The sequence below is a fragment of the Parambassis ranga genome, chromosome 15 (genome assembly GCF_900634625.1).
Source record: "Parambassis ranga chromosome 15, fParRan2.1, whole genome shotgun sequence".
Taxonomy (NCBI): domain Eukaryota; kingdom Metazoa; phylum Chordata; class Actinopteri; family Ambassidae; genus Parambassis; species Parambassis ranga.
Genome location: NC_041035.1, coordinates 20,532,178 through 20,553,887, shown reverse-complemented (window position 1 = coordinate 20,553,887; position 21,710 = coordinate 20,532,178). Strand labels below are relative to the sequence as shown.

At 47.1% G+C, this 21,710-nt stretch overlaps 1 protein-coding gene across 1 annotated transcript in view; it reads right to left on the bottom strand.

Moving 5' to 3' along the window:
- adgra1b (adhesion G protein-coupled receptor A1b) overlaps window positions 1-21,710 on the bottom strand; it is a 121,500-nt gene that overhangs the window by 77,582 nt on the left and 22,208 nt on the right. Inside the window, 9 exon segments of the mRNA XM_028423197.1 lie at window positions 1,695-1,928; window positions 2,120-2,281; window positions 3,268-3,417; window positions 3,608-3,827; window positions 6,931-7,095; window positions 14,275-14,482; window positions 20,103-20,266; window positions 20,747-20,818; window positions 20,916-20,987. Of these exon segments, the coding sequence (XP_028278998.1) occupies window positions 1,695-1,928; window positions 2,120-2,281; window positions 3,268-3,417; window positions 3,608-3,827; window positions 6,931-7,095; window positions 14,275-14,482; window positions 20,103-20,266; window positions 20,747-20,818; window positions 20,916-20,987 (1,447 nt within the window).

The window sequence follows — 21,710 nt, the reverse complement described above, 5'->3', positions numbered from 1 at the left end:
GCTCCACTGTAGTACATTAGATGTCTTCACATACAGACAGATTTACTTCACATGATTACAGGCAACTTCAAGGCAGCTTTGAGCCATGATTTTCTTATGATATTCATGAACTCGGAAGACACTTCCTCAGGTACCAAATGTGTCAACATGGCCCCTTACACTAACATCCTGCTCTCATAATCAACCTTTCATGACATCATCCAATAGGTTTCTGATAATGCTGGCAGCATCTGAGTCCAACTAAACCCCTGCTTAATCCAAATACAGGCAAAGAGGCAGAGCATGAGTGGAGCTAAGGTGAAAGCAGGAAGCTAACTACCAGTTAGCTATCACTCGTCTGTCATGCAAAGCAGCCATACATCCACAGACCCACTTATTACATGTTGAAGTAAAGCAAACCCTCCACTAAGAATCCAACAGAAAGACACACATCCAACAGACATTAAAGGTATTTTTGCACCAATGGAGAGGGTAAACATGCAACAAATGAACAGTGATAAATATTAAATATTGGTCCGTCAACTGCAAAGGGTTACTGCAAGAAAGAAAAAGTTCAAGAAATGATTCTCTATCCTCTAAATCTGCTTAACGTTCAGGCTAAATATGCAACTCAAGGCCATTCATTACCTCAAAAAGATCAATAAACAGATCAGGTATTAGTTTTGCTGCTGGTGTTAACATCTTGAATAAATGTTTATTTCACATCGCTCCACCACCTGAGCCACAGCTGCACTTAGATCATCATTCATCAAACAATCCCAGGATTCACTGGTCCTTAAACCATGCAGCCAGAAGACATGTCAGACTCACAACTCTTTAGTTCAAGTGTTCAATTTTAAAAATCTCCAATGTGTCAAAAGTGTTTGCAGACTCCTGTACATTTATATACATGCACACACAGCCTGGAGCTAAAACCAAGCGCTGTAATTGCTGACAAACCCAGAGAGACTTGACACGAGGAAGAAGAAGAAGAAGAAGACCAAAAGACAAACACAGAGCCATGCACGCTCTCCTGCTGACACACACCAGCCTGCACACACAGTGTGTTCACCCACTGATGAATTCATCTGTGGCCTGCATAGCTGGAGGGTGCAAACTGTTCAAATGTTGCAGAACGATGCCACTCGAGCGCCAGGGGAGTGAAGTGTTCTGCCTGCTGTCAGCAGATGCAGAGTGCCACTCATCCATTTGTCATTTGGGACGGCCACGGCTGGAGCTTTAACTGATTTAAAGCGACAGGTACACAAGGCCGTCTGATCCATCACTGGGGAGTGGCCCGCGTTCACCGACTCCCCAAATTACCCTCCTGTTTGCAGGCCCTGCCCAGCACAATCCCACACCTATCACCAGCTGATCTATAGCACACCAACAAACCCAAACAAGGTGTCAGCGTGCCAGGACAAATAGGCAACAACAGCAGGACGGGCGGTGATACCGCTCACAACCGTGCAGCACTGGAGAATTCATTTTGTCGTGCCCACCAGCTACTGTACAAGCCGTACTGCTGTTCTCATATTTTATTTCTCTTTCTTCTGTGTTAGAACATCTTCTCCTGGATTCCAGGAGCGTGAAAGAAAACACAAAAATAAACTCAGCCGGGAGCGGGGAAGATAAAAACGCTTAAAGATCGACGTTTTCCAAGGATGGAGACACATTTAAAAAAGTTTCACACCAGTTATTAACTTGCGTCTTACCTTGCTGAGCTGGCTGGCCGGCGAGCCGCTGCTGTTGACAGTGTGGCATTTGAAGTTGAGCAGCGACTCCCCTACGGCATCACGCTCTCTGCTCACGTCCTTGTCAGTGCGGAACTGGCTGTCAGGGAGGGGCGAGGTGGCAGACGAGGGGGGCCGCTGGAGCGCCGTGCAGGACAAACCCAGGAAGTTTGATGGCCGGATCAGAAAGGCCTCCAGAGCGATGTTAGCAGACACCTGAGCAGGAAAGAGAATCTGTTGTAGTCATTAAGCAGATGATTTAATCCCCGAAAAAGAAAGAAGTCATCTCTACTTCTTTATTCTAGTTATCTGCTCCAGATGGATTAACTTGTCCGAACATTTAGTGAGACCCAACCTCTGCCCTGAATGAGTGTGGTAGCAGTTTGGTCGTCTGTTCACACACACACCTTAGAAATGACCTGGTTGTCTCCGGTCAGCGCCAGGTCAGCGATGCGCTCCACACACTGCACGATGCGAGTGCACGCCCGGGCCTCGTTCTGCGCCATCCACAGGATGTGCTCCTCCACCAGCATCATGTTGCTTGCAATGTCGGATATGTAGTCCCCCAGCTGAGGAAACACACACTCATCATGCACATCAATCATACACACATTTATAATCTCCAGTTAGAATTGTGATGGAGGCAATGGTGGCTTCATTCATTATGGAGAGATTTAATTTAGATTAGCGGCTCCAATGGGGCATAATCGCTTCCTTGGGATGGCAGTTAGCTATTTACTTACTGTACTGTTCATTGTTGCTTTATTTGACTGTTCTTAATTGGATGAATGGGGGTGGTCTCATCAGTATTGTCTCTGGAAAGATAAAACTCCAAGTATCTTCTAATAATATCTCCTCCCGAGCGACCTGTGATGACTAATTGCACCAGTGAGAGCTAATATTGATTCTTTTCACTGACTAAGCTCAGCCTGACCTTCACTGTGACGTAAAACTCTCCGACTGCCTCCAGCCACAGACATTCACTTGGGGTAAGGACAGAGAGGCTCGCCCAAAAACACATGCATCTTCATAACCACAATTGCCATTCAGGTCTGCTGCCGCCGAGGGGAAATCGTACGAGGTGAAGAGTTAAGCTGTCTGGAATCGATTGAAGGATTGAAGCCAGAATGACAGCGTGTTGTTGTTTGTTTCGAGGGGGGGGGGTCTAGTCAACAAAACCACATCCTCTCTGAAGGCGATGGCAGCTGGAGCCAAAAAAGACGGGACAGAGAGCTGCACGAACAGCTCTGCATCTCTCTCAGCATCTGACGGTTTATTTTCCTACTGTCCACCACTCTCTGCCTCCTACTGTGCATGGAGAGGCATGTTCTCATTGCCTCCCCCCCTCCCCCTGAGGATCCCTAGCCTCAGGGAGACGTAATCCCTCCAGCGGGACCTCGGCCCACATGGCCGTGCCTCATATACCTCAGGTGCTCCTCCTTACCAGGTGCTCAAACCACCTCATCTGGCTCCTCTCTTTGTAGAGAAGCAGCGATGCTACTCCTCCGGTTTTGAATTTAAACGTCCACTGAGCACATCCACCCACTACTCTTACATTTCTGTGTTTCTCCACCAGCCTCGTCAGCCTCTCCACCAGGTGTGTGACGAAGATGACATCCATGACGTCGGTGAAGTGCGCCGCCCTGCTGGTGAAAGCCACAAGCTGCTGGCCTAAAGGCTGAGCGTTGGTGGTGTTAACAGGTATCTGTGGAAAAAAAAACACACACACGGTGATGCTGGAGATCAGAGACGTCAAACTGTTCCGGATGACTGTGATGCTGTTTGATGTCACCCATTCACTTCCCTCTTTTAATGCTGTAATCCCAGGAGCCCCTTCTGTGAGCGTCTCCTGTGTATAAACACAGGCTTACATGCTTTAAAGGCTGCAGAACTACCTGTGTGAGCTCGTGCAGCACGCGGGTCAGCTCGCTGGCGTACGGGCACTGTGTGTAGTCCTCCTCAGCCCACCGCCCGGCCCGGTCGCATCGCCGCCATGCCTTCTTCTCCCTCTGACTGGAGGCGTGAGCCGCGCCGCCAGACGGGTGAGGGGCGGAGCCAAAGGTGGCAGGAGCGCAGGGCAGGAAAGCCAGGATGCCCGCCAGAGTCTTTGGCCACCTGCCACAAAGAAAACATCCCAGAATAATGGGAATGGAGTGAGTTTAGGAGTTCTGCACTCACTGCAGCAGATGGCAATTTCATACTCCCTGTACTTAGGAAGGAGTTCATTTGCATAATTGATTTACAGCTAGGTCTAATTATTTTAGCAGAAGACTGCCAGATTGTGATACTTGATTGTGAAACAATGTGCTGTCGTATTAATAACTTCTGACTTCATTAGGTGTATGTACTAACTTTAAGAGTGCACCATAAAACAAAGCACACTTTGAAGGGCACTCCATCATTCCTACACATTAAGATTGATCTATGCAGCATGTGAGGCGTAATCACACCTGGAACCCAAATCCAGATTATTTTAAACAGGTTACACAAAGGCTTCAAACCCAGAGTACCGACAAACTCGTGTCTGTGAAATATCATTTACAAAAACTCCACGACTTCACCTTTTTAAAGGTATTTACTGGTGTTTACTTACAATAATTTGTCACATTCAGTCATAATCTGCACACAGCCATGCATCATTTCCACATAAATGACTCTGAGGTTAATTACACATAAACTGCAGAAATATGAAACACCAGAAAGAGCAGAAGTAGAGTTTTCCCCCTGATGTCTGTCACAGATTTGTGCAACCAACGTTAACACATCATGACGACTGATCAGTTTTTGACATGTTTCATTCATGCTTTAAACAGCACCACACAATAACTTCTCCACATTGTCTGCACAAGGTTATTGCAACACGTCCTAATAAACAGTTCAATAATACATCCCCCAGATACAAAACATTACATCTGATGAATTTTGTTTTTTTTCTAGATATAGAGAATGATAAAACAATGTGAAAGTGACATTGTGAGATGATGGTACATCAGGATGGCTTAGACCCCGTTCACACTGGGGAAATAAATCCGGCTAGAGCGGGATTCGGGCTGTATCTGGATATATCCGGATTGATTTCCCCCGCTTGGAGGTGGATCTAGCTGGATTGGCTTACATCTGGCTCAGGTCTGAACGCAAATGCAGCTAGTGAATCCAGCTAGCGACGTGATACTTCACAGGGACAGTGCCCGGGTCGCGTACAAAAGAAGTATGTAAACAACCATCGAACTACGACAGCTTTGCCCCGAGTTTATTTTCCACAGGGCTAAAAAGGAATAAACTGCTTTTTGAACTGGAAGAAACGAAAGAACGAGCAACACGGGACAAAAAAATGCACGAAGCATGCACACACACGGTCCTACCGCGGACTCTGTAAGGCGCCACCTAGCGGTTTGGAGGACAACAAACAAGCCGGATAAAGCCGGATTGAGCATGGACACACTAGTGTGATAGCCAGATTTGAAAATAGGTCTGACCGTATCCAGCTTAATGGCTATCTGGATTCAATCCTACTCTAGCTGGACTGACTTTCTCCAGTGTGAACTTAGCCGTAGACTCTCCTGAAAAGTCAATGTACAGCATGTGTAAGTAGTATTCACAGTGACCATGAACAGAGGCTGAAAGGGAAACCAGCCAGAAAGTGTTCATCTCTCAGTGAGTTCCACGACTTAATCAAAGTACAATAACTCGCCTGCGTGCCCCTTTAATGTGCAGCGCAGTGGAAGATGGGACATGTCGGTGAAAGATGCATATTTGAGCAGAAACCTGCTCGTTCTAACGGCAGAGCTCAGCCTGCTTTAAGTGTTGTTCCAGCGGCCATGCAAAGTTCACTGAAGTCTCCTCTGAAGCGAGAAATGAGACTTTCTCAATAATGTCATCAAGCTGCAGAGCTGCTCTACCGACCAACCTGTGAAAGGGTCCCGGCTGATTTTACAGGCAAAATGGATAGTTTTCATTTCCTGTGTAATGCCTGTTAGTGTTTCAATAAAATAAGGCTCGTTAGAGTGTGAAAAGTCAGCCAAACTTTCACAGTCTGCAGCGTTAGCCTCTGTTTTGTAGGTAAAAAAATAAAAGAAGAACTCCAGGTTTTTGTTTCTTGGCGCTGCAGCTGTTTGTGCACACACATGCTGATCAATTAGAGGAGAAACATGTGTCTGATGTTGCTGGAGTTTTCTGCAGAAAACGATGCGTAATGCAGATACAGCTTTGACTTCATCCAAATTAAAATAAAGGAGCACGGCACTCAGGAGGCGAGTAATCTGTTCTGAGGGTACAGACCTGTCATCCCTCTGCTCTCCTCCACCCTCCACCCACTCCTCCATCCACACTGTTGCAGCAGCAGCAGCTACTTAGTAATAAATGGCGTTAATTTAGCCCCCAACAAAAAAGGGGTCTAATTTTCCAGCCCATTACTCCAATACTCCAGCAGAAACAAAGCCTGTGCGCCTGCTGCACTGCAAGTGGGCTGTAATAGTACAGCAGCTACACGACAACGGCACACCCACGGGGGGAGGCGGAGGGGTGGAGGAGGTGACACAGAGTGGAGGAAGGTGTTTATCTGAAAACCTGAGCCATGGAAACCAACGCTCCCATTTTTATAGTCACGATATAAAGTGGGCCATAATGTGTGTGGGAGTTTCTGTATCACATACCCAGTTATTATTACAATATATGAACTGTCCAGACTCTGCTGTACACAGTCGGCTCCGGGCAGTTAATGAGCCAAACCTGGTGTGAGGTGGACCAGGTGGAACACAGAGGCCACAGAGACACTACAGTATCATTTTCATACAGCTAATTGGCTTCTGTTCTTGCTGGTTTGAAGCAGCGACATCACATCACCCCGATCCTGCCTCCCTGCACTGACTTTTCTAATTTTACTGACCAGCCTGAGATCCTCAGCCTCTGGTTGTTCCAGGGCTAACGGGGATATTTCCTCTTATGGCCCGTCAGCTTCAGATGTACTTTCCAAAGAGTCAGTAACATCTTTTATCAGCGTTCGGATCTTTAGTTGTTAAGGTAGCTGCACTTATTGTGTGATTTCCTCGTTATTCATGGTTTGAACTAGGTGCTGTATGAATAAAATGTTTGTTATTATAATTACTTATCACCTTACTTTGAAGGAGAACGTGGTCAGCTACATGAAGACCTGTGATCACGATGCCCACCTCAGACTCCTGGGTGGAGCGGAGTGTGCCGGTGAGGTCAGGTGACTCACCTGAAGTCGCCCTTGTTGTTGGTGACTCTGTCGGCGGGGCAGTACGGCGCTGACGTCTCCAGAACGACGATTTCCATCTGCTGGGAGGTGTTGCCACGGGAACTGGTCACCAGGCACTCCCAGATGCCGGCGATGCCCACATCGATGTTGGAGAGGATGACCTCGCTGGAGGAGGAGGAGGAGAGCAAAAGGAGGTTAAACACTGAATGAGTGGTAGTTTTAGGGTTAATTTTGTGGTTTGTTTGTGGATCAGACAAACGGCAGAACGTGTTAAAGTCGGGGTAACGTCTTGAGGATTCTTGACTCATTAAATGTGCTTCACAAACTTTGATTCATTTAAGAGACCCTTGTGTGTGGAGCTTGAAATGTTGGCCGATCATTACTCAGGCTGATCCTGCACGGTCACAGTGATTCCGATCTCAACGGAAAATATCTGATCAAACAAAGAATGTTGAAACACTGACTAAGAGTCGATGCAGGCCATTTGCCAAGGTGACTAATCTTCAGGATTTTACTCCCTATGAAAAAAAACTTGAGAAAAGCAGATGGAGACTGCTAAGCAACATAATCACCATGGAAATACACCCTCCTTCAGAAAAGACAACTGTTTAAGTTAAGGATCATACTACACTATATTTACACTTTGCCTTCTTCTATACGGTGTGTCTTATAATGTAAGGTGTGTAAGATTAGTAACAGCCGTCAGGAATGTATAAAAGTTCCTATCATTAAGATTCAGATCGTTATAGGCTCCTAATAGACTCCACCAGACCTCTGAAGGAGTCCTGTAAGCTGTGAGGTGGGGCCTTCATGGATCAGACCTGCTCCTCCAGCACATCCCACAGATGCTGCCTTGGATCCTGATCTGTGGTGTTTGGAGGTCCAGTCAGCACCTTGACCTGGTTGGTGTGTTCCTCAAACCGTCCCTGAACCATTGCTGCTTTGTGTCAGGGAGCATCATCCTGCTCAGGGTGGAGCTGGTCTGCAGCCATGCTAAGCTAGGTGTCAGGGTAACATCCACATGAGGACCCAAAGCTTCATCACAACCTCACACAAAGACCATCACTCTGGCCCTGCTGGCTCGCCTCCCTCCCATCCTGGTGCCATGTGTTCCTCAGGTCAGAGACAGGCCTCAGACCAGGCCGTCTTCTTCCATCACTCTGGGCTCCGGTCCTGATGTGTCCATTGTTGGAGCTTCCAGCAGTGGACGGGGGTCAGCATGGACACCCTGGCTGCTCTGCAGCTGCACCACACACTGTGCTGCTCTGTGTGTTCTGACGCCTTTCTATCAGAACCAGCAGGAGCTTCTTCAGCAGTCTGAGCTGCAGCAGCTCGTCTGTTGGATCAGAGCACACGGACCAGCCTTCAGTCCTCAGGACCCTGTTACTGGTTCACCTCTGATCCTCTCCTGGACCACATCATAGCACTCAAATCCTTCTGCTGCACATTTCTCTAACATCCACTTTGAGGACTAAACTGCCTGATAATGTCTGCAAATGCAAATACATCAAAGAACAAACAAGAAAAACAACGGGTCATTAGTCAGACATTCTGCTGCTAATTAGTGCTGGAGAGGTGAGCTGTTTATGCAGCAACAGGGAATCAGGGTGAACGCGTCTCCTCTGCACGCTGTTAAGAAGGATATCCAAGCAAAAAGGACACGACTTTGTTGTGATGACTTTCTGTGGGCGACTTATCAAAGTGAATAAGATGAATCCTGATTCCAGCATCTGTGTTCCACTGAAGTAAGAAGACTTTAATTCCAGTGACCTGTGACTTCACGTGGACTGAAAAGACTTCATACTTCACCCAAAGCCTTTAAAAAGTCTGCACTGATCAATTCATTTCACTCAGCACAGTGCAGCCCTGTGTGTGTGAGAGAGAGAGAGACAGAAACTTGATATTGTGGAACTCATTAGTGCTACACAAATTAAATGTCAGCACATCTTTTACTTATTTCAGTTTACACGATCTGTCATTTAAACCCATTATAGTATGACTATGTTGTTAAACATACTTGAGACTTGAAATTCAAGTTTAGGACTTTGGACTAGTCTTGAGGACAACCACGTGAGACTTACTTGTGCCTTAGTCCCACCTCTGACACACACTTATGAGGATGTTGAGCTGTTGTCGTTGCTTTTTGAAGGACGGATTTCTGACACTTTATCGAACCTCTGTTGTCTGTCAGAATATTTCACTTATTTAACATCCACTCTCATTCTTTAAAACAGCACGGTCTCTCTTCTACATTTTTAAATTACTTTAGAAATTCTGAGCAGAAACTTGTTAAATATTGCTTCCCCCATCTGTTTCTCTGCGTCTAGTTTCCATAGGAACATCATGTTTAAATGATTATGAGAAATGTAAATTTAACAGCAACTTAGTTTAAGGATTAAGGCACATTTGAATGTTTGACTAAAATATTGTCACAGCAAATTCATTTGTTAAATTAATAACTAGCATTAAAAACGTGTATGTAACGTTTATACAATGTATCATTGCTGAAACAATGTTACACAGAATAAACCGATGCTAAATTAGCTGAAGCAGCGTTACTGCTGCAGTGACACGACTGTGACAACATGTGTGACGTCAGTCTGCACGGAGGACTCTGACATCATGGCTGGACATGTGCCAACTGTCTGAATGCTGGGAAACACCCCCCCAGCAGGCCCACCCACCGACCCACCCACCGACCCCCACACACACACACACACACACACACACACACACACACACACACACACACACACACTCCCTCCCAGCTGCTGCTGCACCCTCACCAAACACAGAGGAGAGCAGGAAGAGACTTTCCAGTGTTCAGGAACAAAAAGCTTCTTGTCACACAACAAACATAAAGAAATCAGGGAAATCAGTAGGGCAGGGCCACACACACACACACACACAAAGCACTGACCTACATCCACAGCAACACTGCACCATTATGGAAGAGGTCCCAGAGGACTCATTAGGAACATTTAACCATTTGTTTACATAATGTTGCTCATGAGGCTGTAAACATACAACCTGTCCGCGCTGCCCAGCGAAGGCGGGACATCTTCATATGAATCAGTGCAAACGCAGCACATACATGCAAGCATGTGTTCACGGGTGTGTGTGTGTGTGTGTGTGTGTGTGTGGCATCAATCACCTTATCTGTTAACTGTTCACACACAGACGCCATGAGCCTGTGGCGGTCCCTCATCGTACTCTGTCTGAGAGAGCGCACTGCAACTTCAACAAACGGCCAAACCACAAATTAAAACACTTCCATTAAGTCGACAACATGATCAACACAATGAAAGTGTTTCTAGGGACCTTAAAGTGTGACAGAGTTTCGTCATTAGCTGTTCTGCTAACCATTAGCATGTCCGTCATGTTTTCTTTATATGCTGCCATTTCATGTATTTGCACGTGTTTTCTCAGCCACTGTAGATTTATGTAGTAACCATGGCAACAGAGATGTTTTCGGGTCTCCTGGTTGAAAGTCAAACGTGTGACGCTGGTTATGCATTCATGTGTGATGAGAGCTCTGAAGCTGCCAAGCAGGTAAAACTCAGGCTGCTACATTCAGGAAACAGGAAAAAGCGCCGTGGAGGCAGGATTTAAGAAGCACACATCTAAACGCAGTAAGAGGAAAAACTATGTGCGTAGAATTCAAAGAAAATAAAAAGCTTTAAGATCACCAGCAGAGAAACGTTTTCCTCCTTCCTTTGCCTTCAGTGATATTTCCAAACCAGGTTCTTCATTTTGTGTAAGATTAGCCTGATTAAAAATGGAGAGGATTAAGAAAGATACATCCAAAGTGTCTGCCGGAGCTCGCTACAGGGCTCTAAAATGTTTGATTAATGAAACATGAATCACAGGCTGGTCCCGCTGCTGCCGCTAGCATAGCTAATACTGGGAGTCTGGCCTGACACCATTACTCAGCAGGAGTTTGGCCCACATCGCAGAACCATCAGGCCTCACGGGGCCCGCTTCTCTGCTGCTGCTGCTGCTGCTCGCTGTGAGCAGCGTAAACGGATCAGCTTACCGGCCCACCTGCGCCAGCAAATAAGAGGCTGTGTATAGACACAGTGCAGTGTGTGAACATGTGAGGCAGATGCTAACAAAACATTATGTCACGCCTGTTTGATCGTGACATGTCAACGCTGGCTGCTTCAGCCAGATTCAGCCTGAGAGCAGAAAACATTCTGGGTTCACCTTCACAGAGGTCAGCTGAGCGAGGCTTTGGCATCATCTCTGCTCACACTGCTGCAACTCTGTGCGACAAATCCAGACGAGGGCTTTAAGCCACGCGCTAAATCCTGTGTGCTCAGTCTTTCCCCTCTGATGGGGCGCGCGGGGCGAGGCTGACTGACTCAGAGGACATTCATCCAAGGTGAACACCATCACTGCAGTGACTAAATATCGTCCACTGGGGCTAAAACAAGCGCTGACAGCATCCGACCGGTCAGAGGCCACAGCTTCACCAAACCGTTACACATAGACCTGTCAATCATCCAAATCAACCAATAGGAGCACAAACATATCGCCCTGCTTACAGTGTTGTGTAGGTTTGTGCTCTGTGTTATCAATACAATGCACAGAAGCACAAACACACACATTGACAGTGTTATTGGCACACCTGTGTCATGTGTTCCATCATGGGGGCAGCAGTGGCTCAGTGGTAGAGCAGGTTATTGTCCAATAACCAGAAGGTCAGAGGTTCGATCCAAACTCCTCCCTAGTCATTGTTGTGTGTCCGTGAGCAAGGCACTTTATCCACATTGCCTCCAGCGCACTCACTGGTGTGTGGCGCTCTTGCTGGGCAGCCTTAAAGCAATTTCCCTGATGGGATTATTAAAGTATTTCAAAATAAAAATTAAAAATAAAAATCATTGTCATCTGCTCGTGGGTGAATGAGTGAGAAAAAGGTTAGATCTGCATGGAAACACCAATAGAGGCATGAAAATCAAACATGTATTATAGTTTGGTAGCCGAGAAACCTCAGATGGGCCAAAAATGGGCGGTACATAAATCTAAACCAACGGGCACTTTGTTTGTGTGTCACATGTTTTATTCATGCTTTACTCTGACCTGCTTACACTCACACATTAATCTCACACGTTTCCACCAAAATGATTTAACTGCACAACATGGTTGCTTAGTTTTGCTCGTTTTAATTTGTAAAATGGACGTTTTCAAGCAGAAGTCTTAATTCCAGGCCTCAGCAGGAAAGGGGGACGCAGCAGAGGGCGAGAGGTGAAGTTCAGCGCGTGCACAGCTCACTGTTTTCATTGGACTGGAGGCAGTTATACACCCGTCAGCTATGGAAATAATGTCAGCCCCTCTGCAGGTTTCTATACTTCTCAGGTGCCAAGATAAACATGACCCAAATAGGTTCCACTTGGGGGAGAAAATTGCTTTATTTGTGTATACAAGTGGAGACTAATTGCAAGCGGGGCCCAGTCAGAACAGGACACTGGACTCAAAAAGCAGACGGCTGCAACCGGAGCTCACCGACGTCACCAGGAGGTTAGTAACCAGGATGGAGAGAGGTGGGTGCATGAGGAGGAGGAGGGGTGAGAGCTGCCGCCCTCCCCGCTGAGCCGAAACATGCTTCTTCATGTCATAAGATGCTCTTTGACCACCACATGTTCTACACTAACAGCAGTAAAATACGCAGTAAAGAAACAAGTTCCTGCAATTAAACTGATTTATAAACATGCAGGGACGCATCAGTCGCCATGACGCCCGCACGTCACACTTTTAATGTAACTCCACGTTAAAAAGACATTAAAACGAGCCGTTACTCATCTTTATAATCCGTCAATGAAACACAGAGTTTTTACAGGGTCGATGAATGAGACAGCTGGCAAACACTGATCCTCTTTCAGCCAATCACAAGCTGTGTTTTTAGGTGAACTGTGGTCGAATGTTTTCCATTAGCTGGCCATATAATCATGTTATAGCATCATGTTTAGTTGTACCTGTGTTTTGTTGTGTATGTTTTCTTCGCTTTGCCGTTCCTTTAGGCCCGCCCCCGTGCGTCAGCGTCATGCCAACGGTGCGTCCGCGGCGCCTGCTCCTCCGCTTCCACCTCGAGGACTGTCGGACCAATCGGCGGGAGGCCCGGGACCTCGGCGCAGCTGCATTGTTGTCTCGTTTCCGCACCGACTGTTACTGTGTGCTTCGTTTGTCAGCAGCCGTACTTGTGCTGGCTAGCGCTGTGCTGAGGCACATTTCCTGTTCCTGTCTATGGTTTTCTGCACGGTCTGTGTTAGCTCTGTGAACATACAATTAAATAACTTGCCCTAAGCAATTCCACCTGGTTCCATTTTACTCCCCTTTCCCCTAGCCGAGCTGGACTGCACTGAAAAAACTGACACGACTCGCTTGCTTGTAACTTCCAGTACAGAGTTTCTACACATACTCAGGAGGATTTATGCATGAAAAACACTTGATTGATGCCAAAATAAGTCAAACAATTAAAGAAAAAGTACCTTAAAATTGCACCGCTCTGTCTTGTTAGGCTGCAGCTAGGAGCTAGGAGCATAGCATTGCATTGATTGATACTTTGATTAAAATGAACTGCCTGGAAACATCATTACTGAGACCCAAACACAGCGAGACGTAGCTAACAGATTCCACTCCACCTTTAACCCAATTACTCAAAGTGCTGCATCACCACAGGGATCACTGCCGATGATTACGTTCCAGTGAGCTGCTGCATCATAAGGAAAACATTATTGATTCTTTGTGCCATTTGCAGCCGGAGGAACAGTCACATTACCTTCTCTGAAAACAGAGCCGCCATTACTGTTGCCAAATAAACCGCACAAGGCCAAACATATTTCTGTCATCGATATTGATGTTAGAGAGCCACAACAGGCAACAGCCACACACACACACACACACACACACACACACACCGTAACACGCAGCAGACCACCAAGAAGACAAAGACAGGAAGAGGATGGAGGCTTGAGGCAATGTGTGAAAAGCTGCTGCTGCCGTCTACTTTATCACCACAATTATGATTCAGCGTGTGTTCCACTGAGCGCGTGATCAGAGAGCGCTCCAGCGGCGTTCGGGGAGCGGCTGGACGGCCGACCTCTAGAGACGAGCCACAGATTGCTCTGAGGTGCTGGCGCGCTGCCAAGCCAATTCAGTCCTGTCCTTTCAGATCCATATCAAGGGCGGCAATAACAAAAGGTAAATCACAGCTCCTGTGAGTGAGCGGGAGGACGGCTGTCTGCCTCTGTGTGTGTGTGTGTGTGTGTGTGTGTGTGTGTGTACATATTACATGAACATGTGTGCTCCATGTTTGTTCCACTGTCAGTAAAACCATCAGTGTACCTGGTGAGCAGGCAGCAGTCATGCAGCAGGGTTTCCTCCACATAGATGTCATCCTGCGTGGTCACCGCGTGGCCGTTGTGACGCCAGCGCAGCTCCACGGACGGGTCCAGGTAGGAGGCGGTGCACTGCAGGGGGAGCCGGTCTCCACGGAACACCAGCTGCCTCTGAGAGGGGATGAGCTGGAAGAGGGGCATCTCCAGAGGTCCATCTGGAAGATGAGGGGGATAAAACAGGGAGGTCAGCTTGTAAACCTTCTCTTCCTGAAGCGAGACGATAAAGGATGAAGCTCTTCTATCTGATGAGAGGGTTTTAGCATGCATTCAAATCAGACCTGTGCACACTCTGCTAAGGTCGTGCCCTCCCCCCCGTCGTTCCCACATGTTGTTGTGTTGCTGAGTGAGGCCAACAGCAGCTTATAGAAGGAGAACAGCCTCGAGCGCTCCCCTGGACTCCCCTGGACTCCAACCATGTTCACAATGGACGCCTGCCACAACACCAGTGACAGGATTACCTACCTCAGCTGGCTCAGTCCTCCAGAATAAAGCTACGATGTGGATGCGATTAGAACACAGCAGAGAGTCCTGTGCCAGCGCTGCATGGATGTATGGGTTTTATCTGAAGGAGTTCTGATGAATGCATTCATTGTCTTTGGCCATGATTACAGCACCGTGTACAGCCGGCTGCGCCACCTTCTTTCAGAGCACGTACGTCCTTGGACACCGTCCAAAGAGCAGCATAAGCAAACGCTCTGCCTCTGCTAGCCCATTTCAATCAATTGTGGATGTTTCAGCTGCTTGACAGGCAATCCTGTATGTGGCTCATAAAGTCTTTTATTGCTTGATGCGTTTGAAAAAAAAAAAGAAACATGGCTGATTGTGTGCAGCTCATAAGTTGACATTCGTGACGAGGCTAGCATTATGCAACCAGAGCTATTTAGGGCATGCAGAGTAATTTAGAATCAAATGATGTAGAATTAAAAGTGGCATCTGAGAGTAAGCGTTAAAATATTGCACTTCTGCGCATGATGACATCTCTGTGCAATCCTTCTTCTCCTTCGATGTGACCCTGTTAGAGAGCTGAGACACGGTAGCCGGGGCTTTGTTGCCTCCTGTGTGTGACACACAGCAGACGCAGCATGGGGGCCGCTCACTGTTGACTTGGCTGTTGGTGATACTGTTGAAACACTGCTTTGAGCCAAGGATCAGAGTGAGGCTGCCTGCCTCTGCCCACTGGACACTGCCAGTGTGAAACGCAATTATTATTACGTACGTGTGTGTGTTTGTGCGTGTGTGTGTGTGTGTGTGTAGGGGGAGGAGAAGAAGAGACAGAATCATGCCAAATGTGTGAGAAGTACATCAGCAGCGTGTGGAACAAACACTCTCACTTCCAGCGATTTGTTAGCATACGGCTAAATTAACGCACTAGCAGGGTTTCTAAATGCGTCCCGGAGTGTGCCGCCGCCACCACACTGTTTAATCACATAACAACTTTCATTCTGTCAAATGTATTTTTGATGCTATTTATGAGGATTACATGCAAACAGTAAAGTCCTCCTCCTGCTGCGCTCCAAACTCTTTATGTTCAGTAGACACACTTTTCTCCCCTCACCTTAAGAACTGTGTTTAATGACCTATCGAGTGAGGTAAGAAGTGACAGAAATACGATTTCTGCAGGATCGAGTGACAAGTTAGGAGAGAGGAGCACCTGGTATGGATGCCACACTGACTGCCTCCCTTCATGTGTTTAGCAGCTGCCCTAAAAGTGGCTGAAGGATCCTCCAGGAGCAGATGGACGACACTTTTAGGTGTCTCTCTCTGCTCCCCCAGGGTTTCTACGGTAACCCTGATAGATGCTTTGCATCTGTCACATTCACCACCCATGTTTCTCAGGGGTGGGGCAGCCTCATCATCTCCTCCAACATGTCTGTAATCTGTGCAGCGGTAGGTTCATCATTCAGATTCTGCTCAGTTTCACCATGTCTGAACTGTAAGAGTTAAACAGAAACTCCACACATCTGTCACCACAAATAACAACCCTGGTATTATTTAGTTTACACCTCACAGCTTTGTCCTATTTTTACATTCAAACACCTAGGTATTGATCATCTTACTGGACAGTGCTAATATTTTACTTTGAACCGTTAAATAAATTTAAGCTGAAGCTGGATTTATTGTTACTTGTGTAGCTCTCATGCTCTTTCAGTGTTGTTCATGCAGACAGACTAAATGAAAAACTAAACATCACAGCACAGAGGGTGTACTCACGGCACAGTTGTTATTTTTACTTTGGATTTGGATCCATACCAAAGAAACTGAGGCGAGCGGATCCTCTCAGACTGACGCTCCTGTGTCTGTTTCTATAGGCACTTCTCAAAGCTGCTGATTTTCAAAGGAGCTGCGTGCCTGCACTTCAGAGACTCACATGACAGAATGTGTAGAGCTGATATTTTTGCATCATTAAATTATTGGAGGCACACCACAGGCTAAAAGACAAGAAGAGGCCTGCACATGAAATGTAATAAAGTGCTGTAATAAAAGCTGCTATAGAAGGCTGAGGGCCCGTCCAGCGTGTGTGTGAGGAACGCTTTACGCCTGGGCTGTTGCTCTCTTCACACAAGGCTGCAGACGAGTCAAACAGGCGGCCCTGACCTCAACACAGGAAGCACCTGATCCTGGCAGGAAGCCGCCTGCACCCCCCCCCCCCCCGTTCCCCCTCATTTGCAGGCGCTACCCGACCTGTATCATTGCTGGAATGCATGTGTGCAAACATCTGCGACTCATCTCGCTGGGCCCCAAACAGATGCATCTTCTGTGACATATCATCAGGGAAACAGTGGGAAAAAATTCCCAATATTCTCGGCAAGGGATTCTTTATGTCCCAGCCCATCATATTTTTTTCTGGATAACAAGAACGTGGTATCAGGTGCTGTGTGATATCCTTAACAAGGTCCTGGACGGCATACGCTGCACCCATGTGAAAAAGAACAACCATCACATAACATTAAAAATGATGGTTGTTAGAGCGCCGTGCTGCCAAGTGAATGAACAAGGTGCTGTAAGATGGAGCTGTACTGTGGAGAGGCGCACAGAGCCAAGCATGGCGAGAGCAGGGAGCCCGGAACATTATCACTGTAATCCCATAATGGATGCTTTCTGAAAGGAGTGCTTCTTGTCCTGCTGGATTCCACTCATGGCTCTGTGTCTGTGGACTGTGCACAATTACCCTGTAATTGCTTTGGATTGTTGTGTGTAAATGAAAAACACATACTGTCTGCAAAAAGGCAGCCGACGTGTCCACGCTGCAGCACATTTCTGCTCATTAAGTTTTTTGTGTGTTTCGTGTCATACGCCTGCGTGCTCCACCACTAAACAGAGACTTTCTCATTCCAGCAGAATGTCCCCCGTGTGATATAAGAAGGACAGGACGATGATTCTATCACATATGATAGATAGATACGATTCCCCCGTGAGACGCAGCACTGAGCGAGGGAGGACGGGGAGGAGGGAGGCTGCCTGTCTGCAAGCACTGGTAAAGACTCTTAGATTTCCCTCTGCTGCTTCAGGAACAAGTCCGTTTGGTCTGCTCAAAAAACTCACTTTGACGCATTAACTGCTGGTCGTTTCTCATTAATTATACAGACTGTGGAGGCCTGCCGCACTTTCAAAACAAACCCGACTACAACACATTACAAAGGAGCACATAACTTTACATTTATTCATTTATTTCCATCCAGAATCCACGGATTCACAGGACCTGCTGAGGACCAGCAAGCAGCAGAAAGGAAGCACATGTGGAAGTGTCAAAAACTGCAGTTCCCCACATGGCCTCTGGAGGCTGGCTGTGAGTGAGTGAGTGAGTCAATCCTCACAGTCCTCCATGTTAAAAACATTACAGCAGAGAAACAGTCTGCGACATGATGAAGGGGCTGACGGGCTTTGAGTGACAGGGAGCTGCCAGCTCAGATGAAGAGCTTCCCGCCAGCTCCAGTCGCACACCACCTAACTGTGAGTTTAGGTGGATGGTCTGTTGTTCTCTTGGCATCGGCACAAAATGGCAGCTCAAACCCCTGATCAGACTCCAGAAGAAAGGGTTAAAAGGATAAAAGATGCTACAAATCCCACAGCCTGTGCCTCTGCAGCGTGTGATGTTTTCCTCCCTCTCTCACTGCATCCTGTGCAGAGACCCACATGTTAGCGTATGTGTTGTTGTACAGTTGTTCACACATCCACTCTCCACACACAGGCAGAACAGCCAGTTTTCTGTCATGGGGAAACGTGCATCGGTGCCAAGCAGCTGCTTCACCACCAGGTGTAGGGAGCGCTGATGCTAACTGCTAATCAGCGCTGAATGCTCCTGCATCGGATAAAATGAACTCAGGTCCTGCAATGCTAACATGTTGTCACGTAACGCAGATGATGGGTGCGCTGATCAGTCAAGGTTTAGCTGGATGAGAACTAGCTAAAGAGTTCTACGCCTTACTGAAGCAACTGACAGGCGGCTCGACTGAGGGGCACTCCTGCAGCTCCTCCTCCCAGCTCTTGAAGACCACACAGAGAAAATATTATGAGACCATTCTAGCCCGAGGTTCTCTCTCTCTACTAAATCATTGCCTTATACAAGTATTAAGCTTGTCAAACAGTTCACAGCAGGTGGAGAGATAACGGCGGAGAGGGAAACCTATTATCAGGATAGCTCTACTTAATCATGTTCTCACTGCATCAACTACTTGAAAATGCAGCGTGAGTGGGATTAAACTGTTTCTTATTATGTCTCACAAAGAGACAGATTACAGACTATTTATATCAAAATGTCCATCTAAAGAAACCCAAAGGTTCGGTTGTTGCACTGTAATTTAAAAATGTTGCATTTGTCTTCACAGAATAACATCCAGTTAACTCACTGTATTCTGCAGCTGTAACACTGGATTAACTGCTGTGCTTTCAGCCTGCTTACCTTCAAAAATCCAGATACCTCTGCTGAGTGACACGTGAAGCTAGCACCACTCTGATGTGCAGTTTTTTGTTTTCGTGTTCAGCCGATAAAAATCAACACTGAGAAAAACATCCGCCTCCAGGAAAGTGAACTTTTTTTCATCATCTCCGTCTGACAGAATCTGTCACACAGTCAGTCTGAAAACTCTGAGACCGCACGCTGGCTCCCATTCTGGTCTTCTGCAGGAGGACTCATTTACACCTGGGATGCCAGGTGGAGTCAATTAATTAACTAATTAACAAAAGTGCTAATTATGCCGAGCGTTATTCGGGGACTGTGGGATATCATTTGTTTGGTGACAAATTCAATGACACACGGGGCTCCTGACTCTGTTATAGTCACACAGAATAATAAATGACAGTACTTAGCAGTAAAAAATGCAAACACAGCTGATGAAGGTGGAGTTCAGGGCCCGGAATGTGTCGGGTTCATGTAGAGATATTATTATTATCACCACCCACTATGTGTAAAGGAACACCATGCACAGTCTGTTTTTAGATGTACTAGATCTGCAGCTGATGATTGATTGATTGTCCATGATTAATCAATCAGTGTATTCTGACATTTGATGGAGCAGATCAGGAGGATTCAGATGATCTTCACAGTTTGTGTGGAAGAACTTGAGTCTGACCTCTGACCTCACCCCCCTTCACCACTTTATGTGATGGACAGGAAGCCAGAAACATGGAGGCTGGCTGGCTGGCTGGCTGGCTGGCTGGCTGGCTCGCTGGCTCGCTCGCTCGCTCGCTCACTCGCTCGCTCACTCACTCGCTCACTCACTCACTCACTCACTCACTCACTCACTCACTCACTCACTCACTCACTCACTCACTCACCACATCTGAGCTGCTGTTCACGTAGGTTGCGGAACTCCAGGCCGTGGAGGTGTGTGGGGAAAACACACACGGTGTCGTTGCCGATCCTCACCGAGCTGCGGCGAGCCCAGAGGAGCAGCCACTTCAGCTGACAGTCACAGAACAGCGTCTCCGTGCTGAAGTGCCTGGTGACAAAAGCAGTAACACCCCGTGACTTCAGGCATCCGGCAGGTGCTTCGACTTGTCACAACAGGAGGAACCAGGTGTGGCTGATAAAATGGACGGCGCTGCCATCGCAGTGTGTGTGTGGCAGTTTCAGGGCGCAATGCTAACTCGCTGCTCTGACTGCCTGAGCTACATAAATCTGTTGTTATGTTGTTATTAGTAACACCTGTGCTTCTGTAGGAAGTCCAATAGTCAGGGAGGCCACTGTGTTTTAATTGTTCTCACAGGTGTGGTTGATTTTAGCGTCCAGGTGTGCACATCTGAACTTACACAGCTGCCCAACAGGGCCATTCTCTAGTACTTTATTCTCTCTATACTCTCTCTGCTGCACACAGATGCTAACCATGACAGGAAATGTTTAATATCTGGTGCCACAAAGTCTTAGGAAAGGAAGGAAACACTTCACCGCATCATGCGTGCATCACGTGTGTTTAACTTACAGCACTCTGAGAGCCACGAGGTGTGTGAAGAGTCCTGTGGTCAAAGTGGAGAAGATGTTCCCAGATAGATTCCTGTTTGTGGAAGAAATACATGCAGAGAGAGGTCACTCCTGACACAAATGAAGTGTGAAAATGTGCACTGCTTGTTTTCAGTTCATGGATTACTCACAATTTTGCAAGGTTTCCCAGATCCAGAAACATCTCAGGGGAGAGGCAGCCGATCCTGTTGTTAGACAGATCCCTGCATGGACAGAGACAGCCGCTTAGATCAGGTCTTCCTCTGTTCTCAGGCATGCTGGCACAGGGGTTTCATTTATGTCATCTATTTAACATCCTGCATTGTCCGTCCTGACCTTTCACAACCTTTTTTTACTCCTCACACCACACACACACACACATGTGGGCTTCCATGTGCGAGCGGCTGTCGCATCCGTGGCTCGGTGCCCTGGCACTCTGTAATTAAAGAGCTGCTTTGCTGGAGCAGCTGTGGGAAAATAAGCAGAGCACTCGAATAATCACCAGTTGGGGAGCACTTAAATTAGCACTCTGCTGCTCCCTGAGCCTTGTGCACACGCGCCATGGAATCAGCGTGGCTAGCTCACTGTTTGCGTCCCTGCCAGGCCAGATCCCGCTAACTATCGGGCTGCAATCACGTCAGTCAGCCGCTGACCCTTTCAGAAGAAAGCCGTGTGGAGAAAATTACTCGAGTGGAAGAAGAAGTCGCCAAAAACAGGAGGAAAGAAAGAAGAAAACTTCATGCGAGTGCGTTCCAACTTGAATTTGACTTTTCCTCCTTGTTAAAATGTGATTCTTGAACAATAAAACACACCCTTCCTACAGCAGGCTGCAGTTTATGGTGGCTGGAGACTTGAAGGTTGCATAAACTATAATTAAAGCCTAAAGCATAACACAAGGAAGAGCTGCAAATGTGAAGGACTTTCCATCTTTAGAGTCTCACCGATGT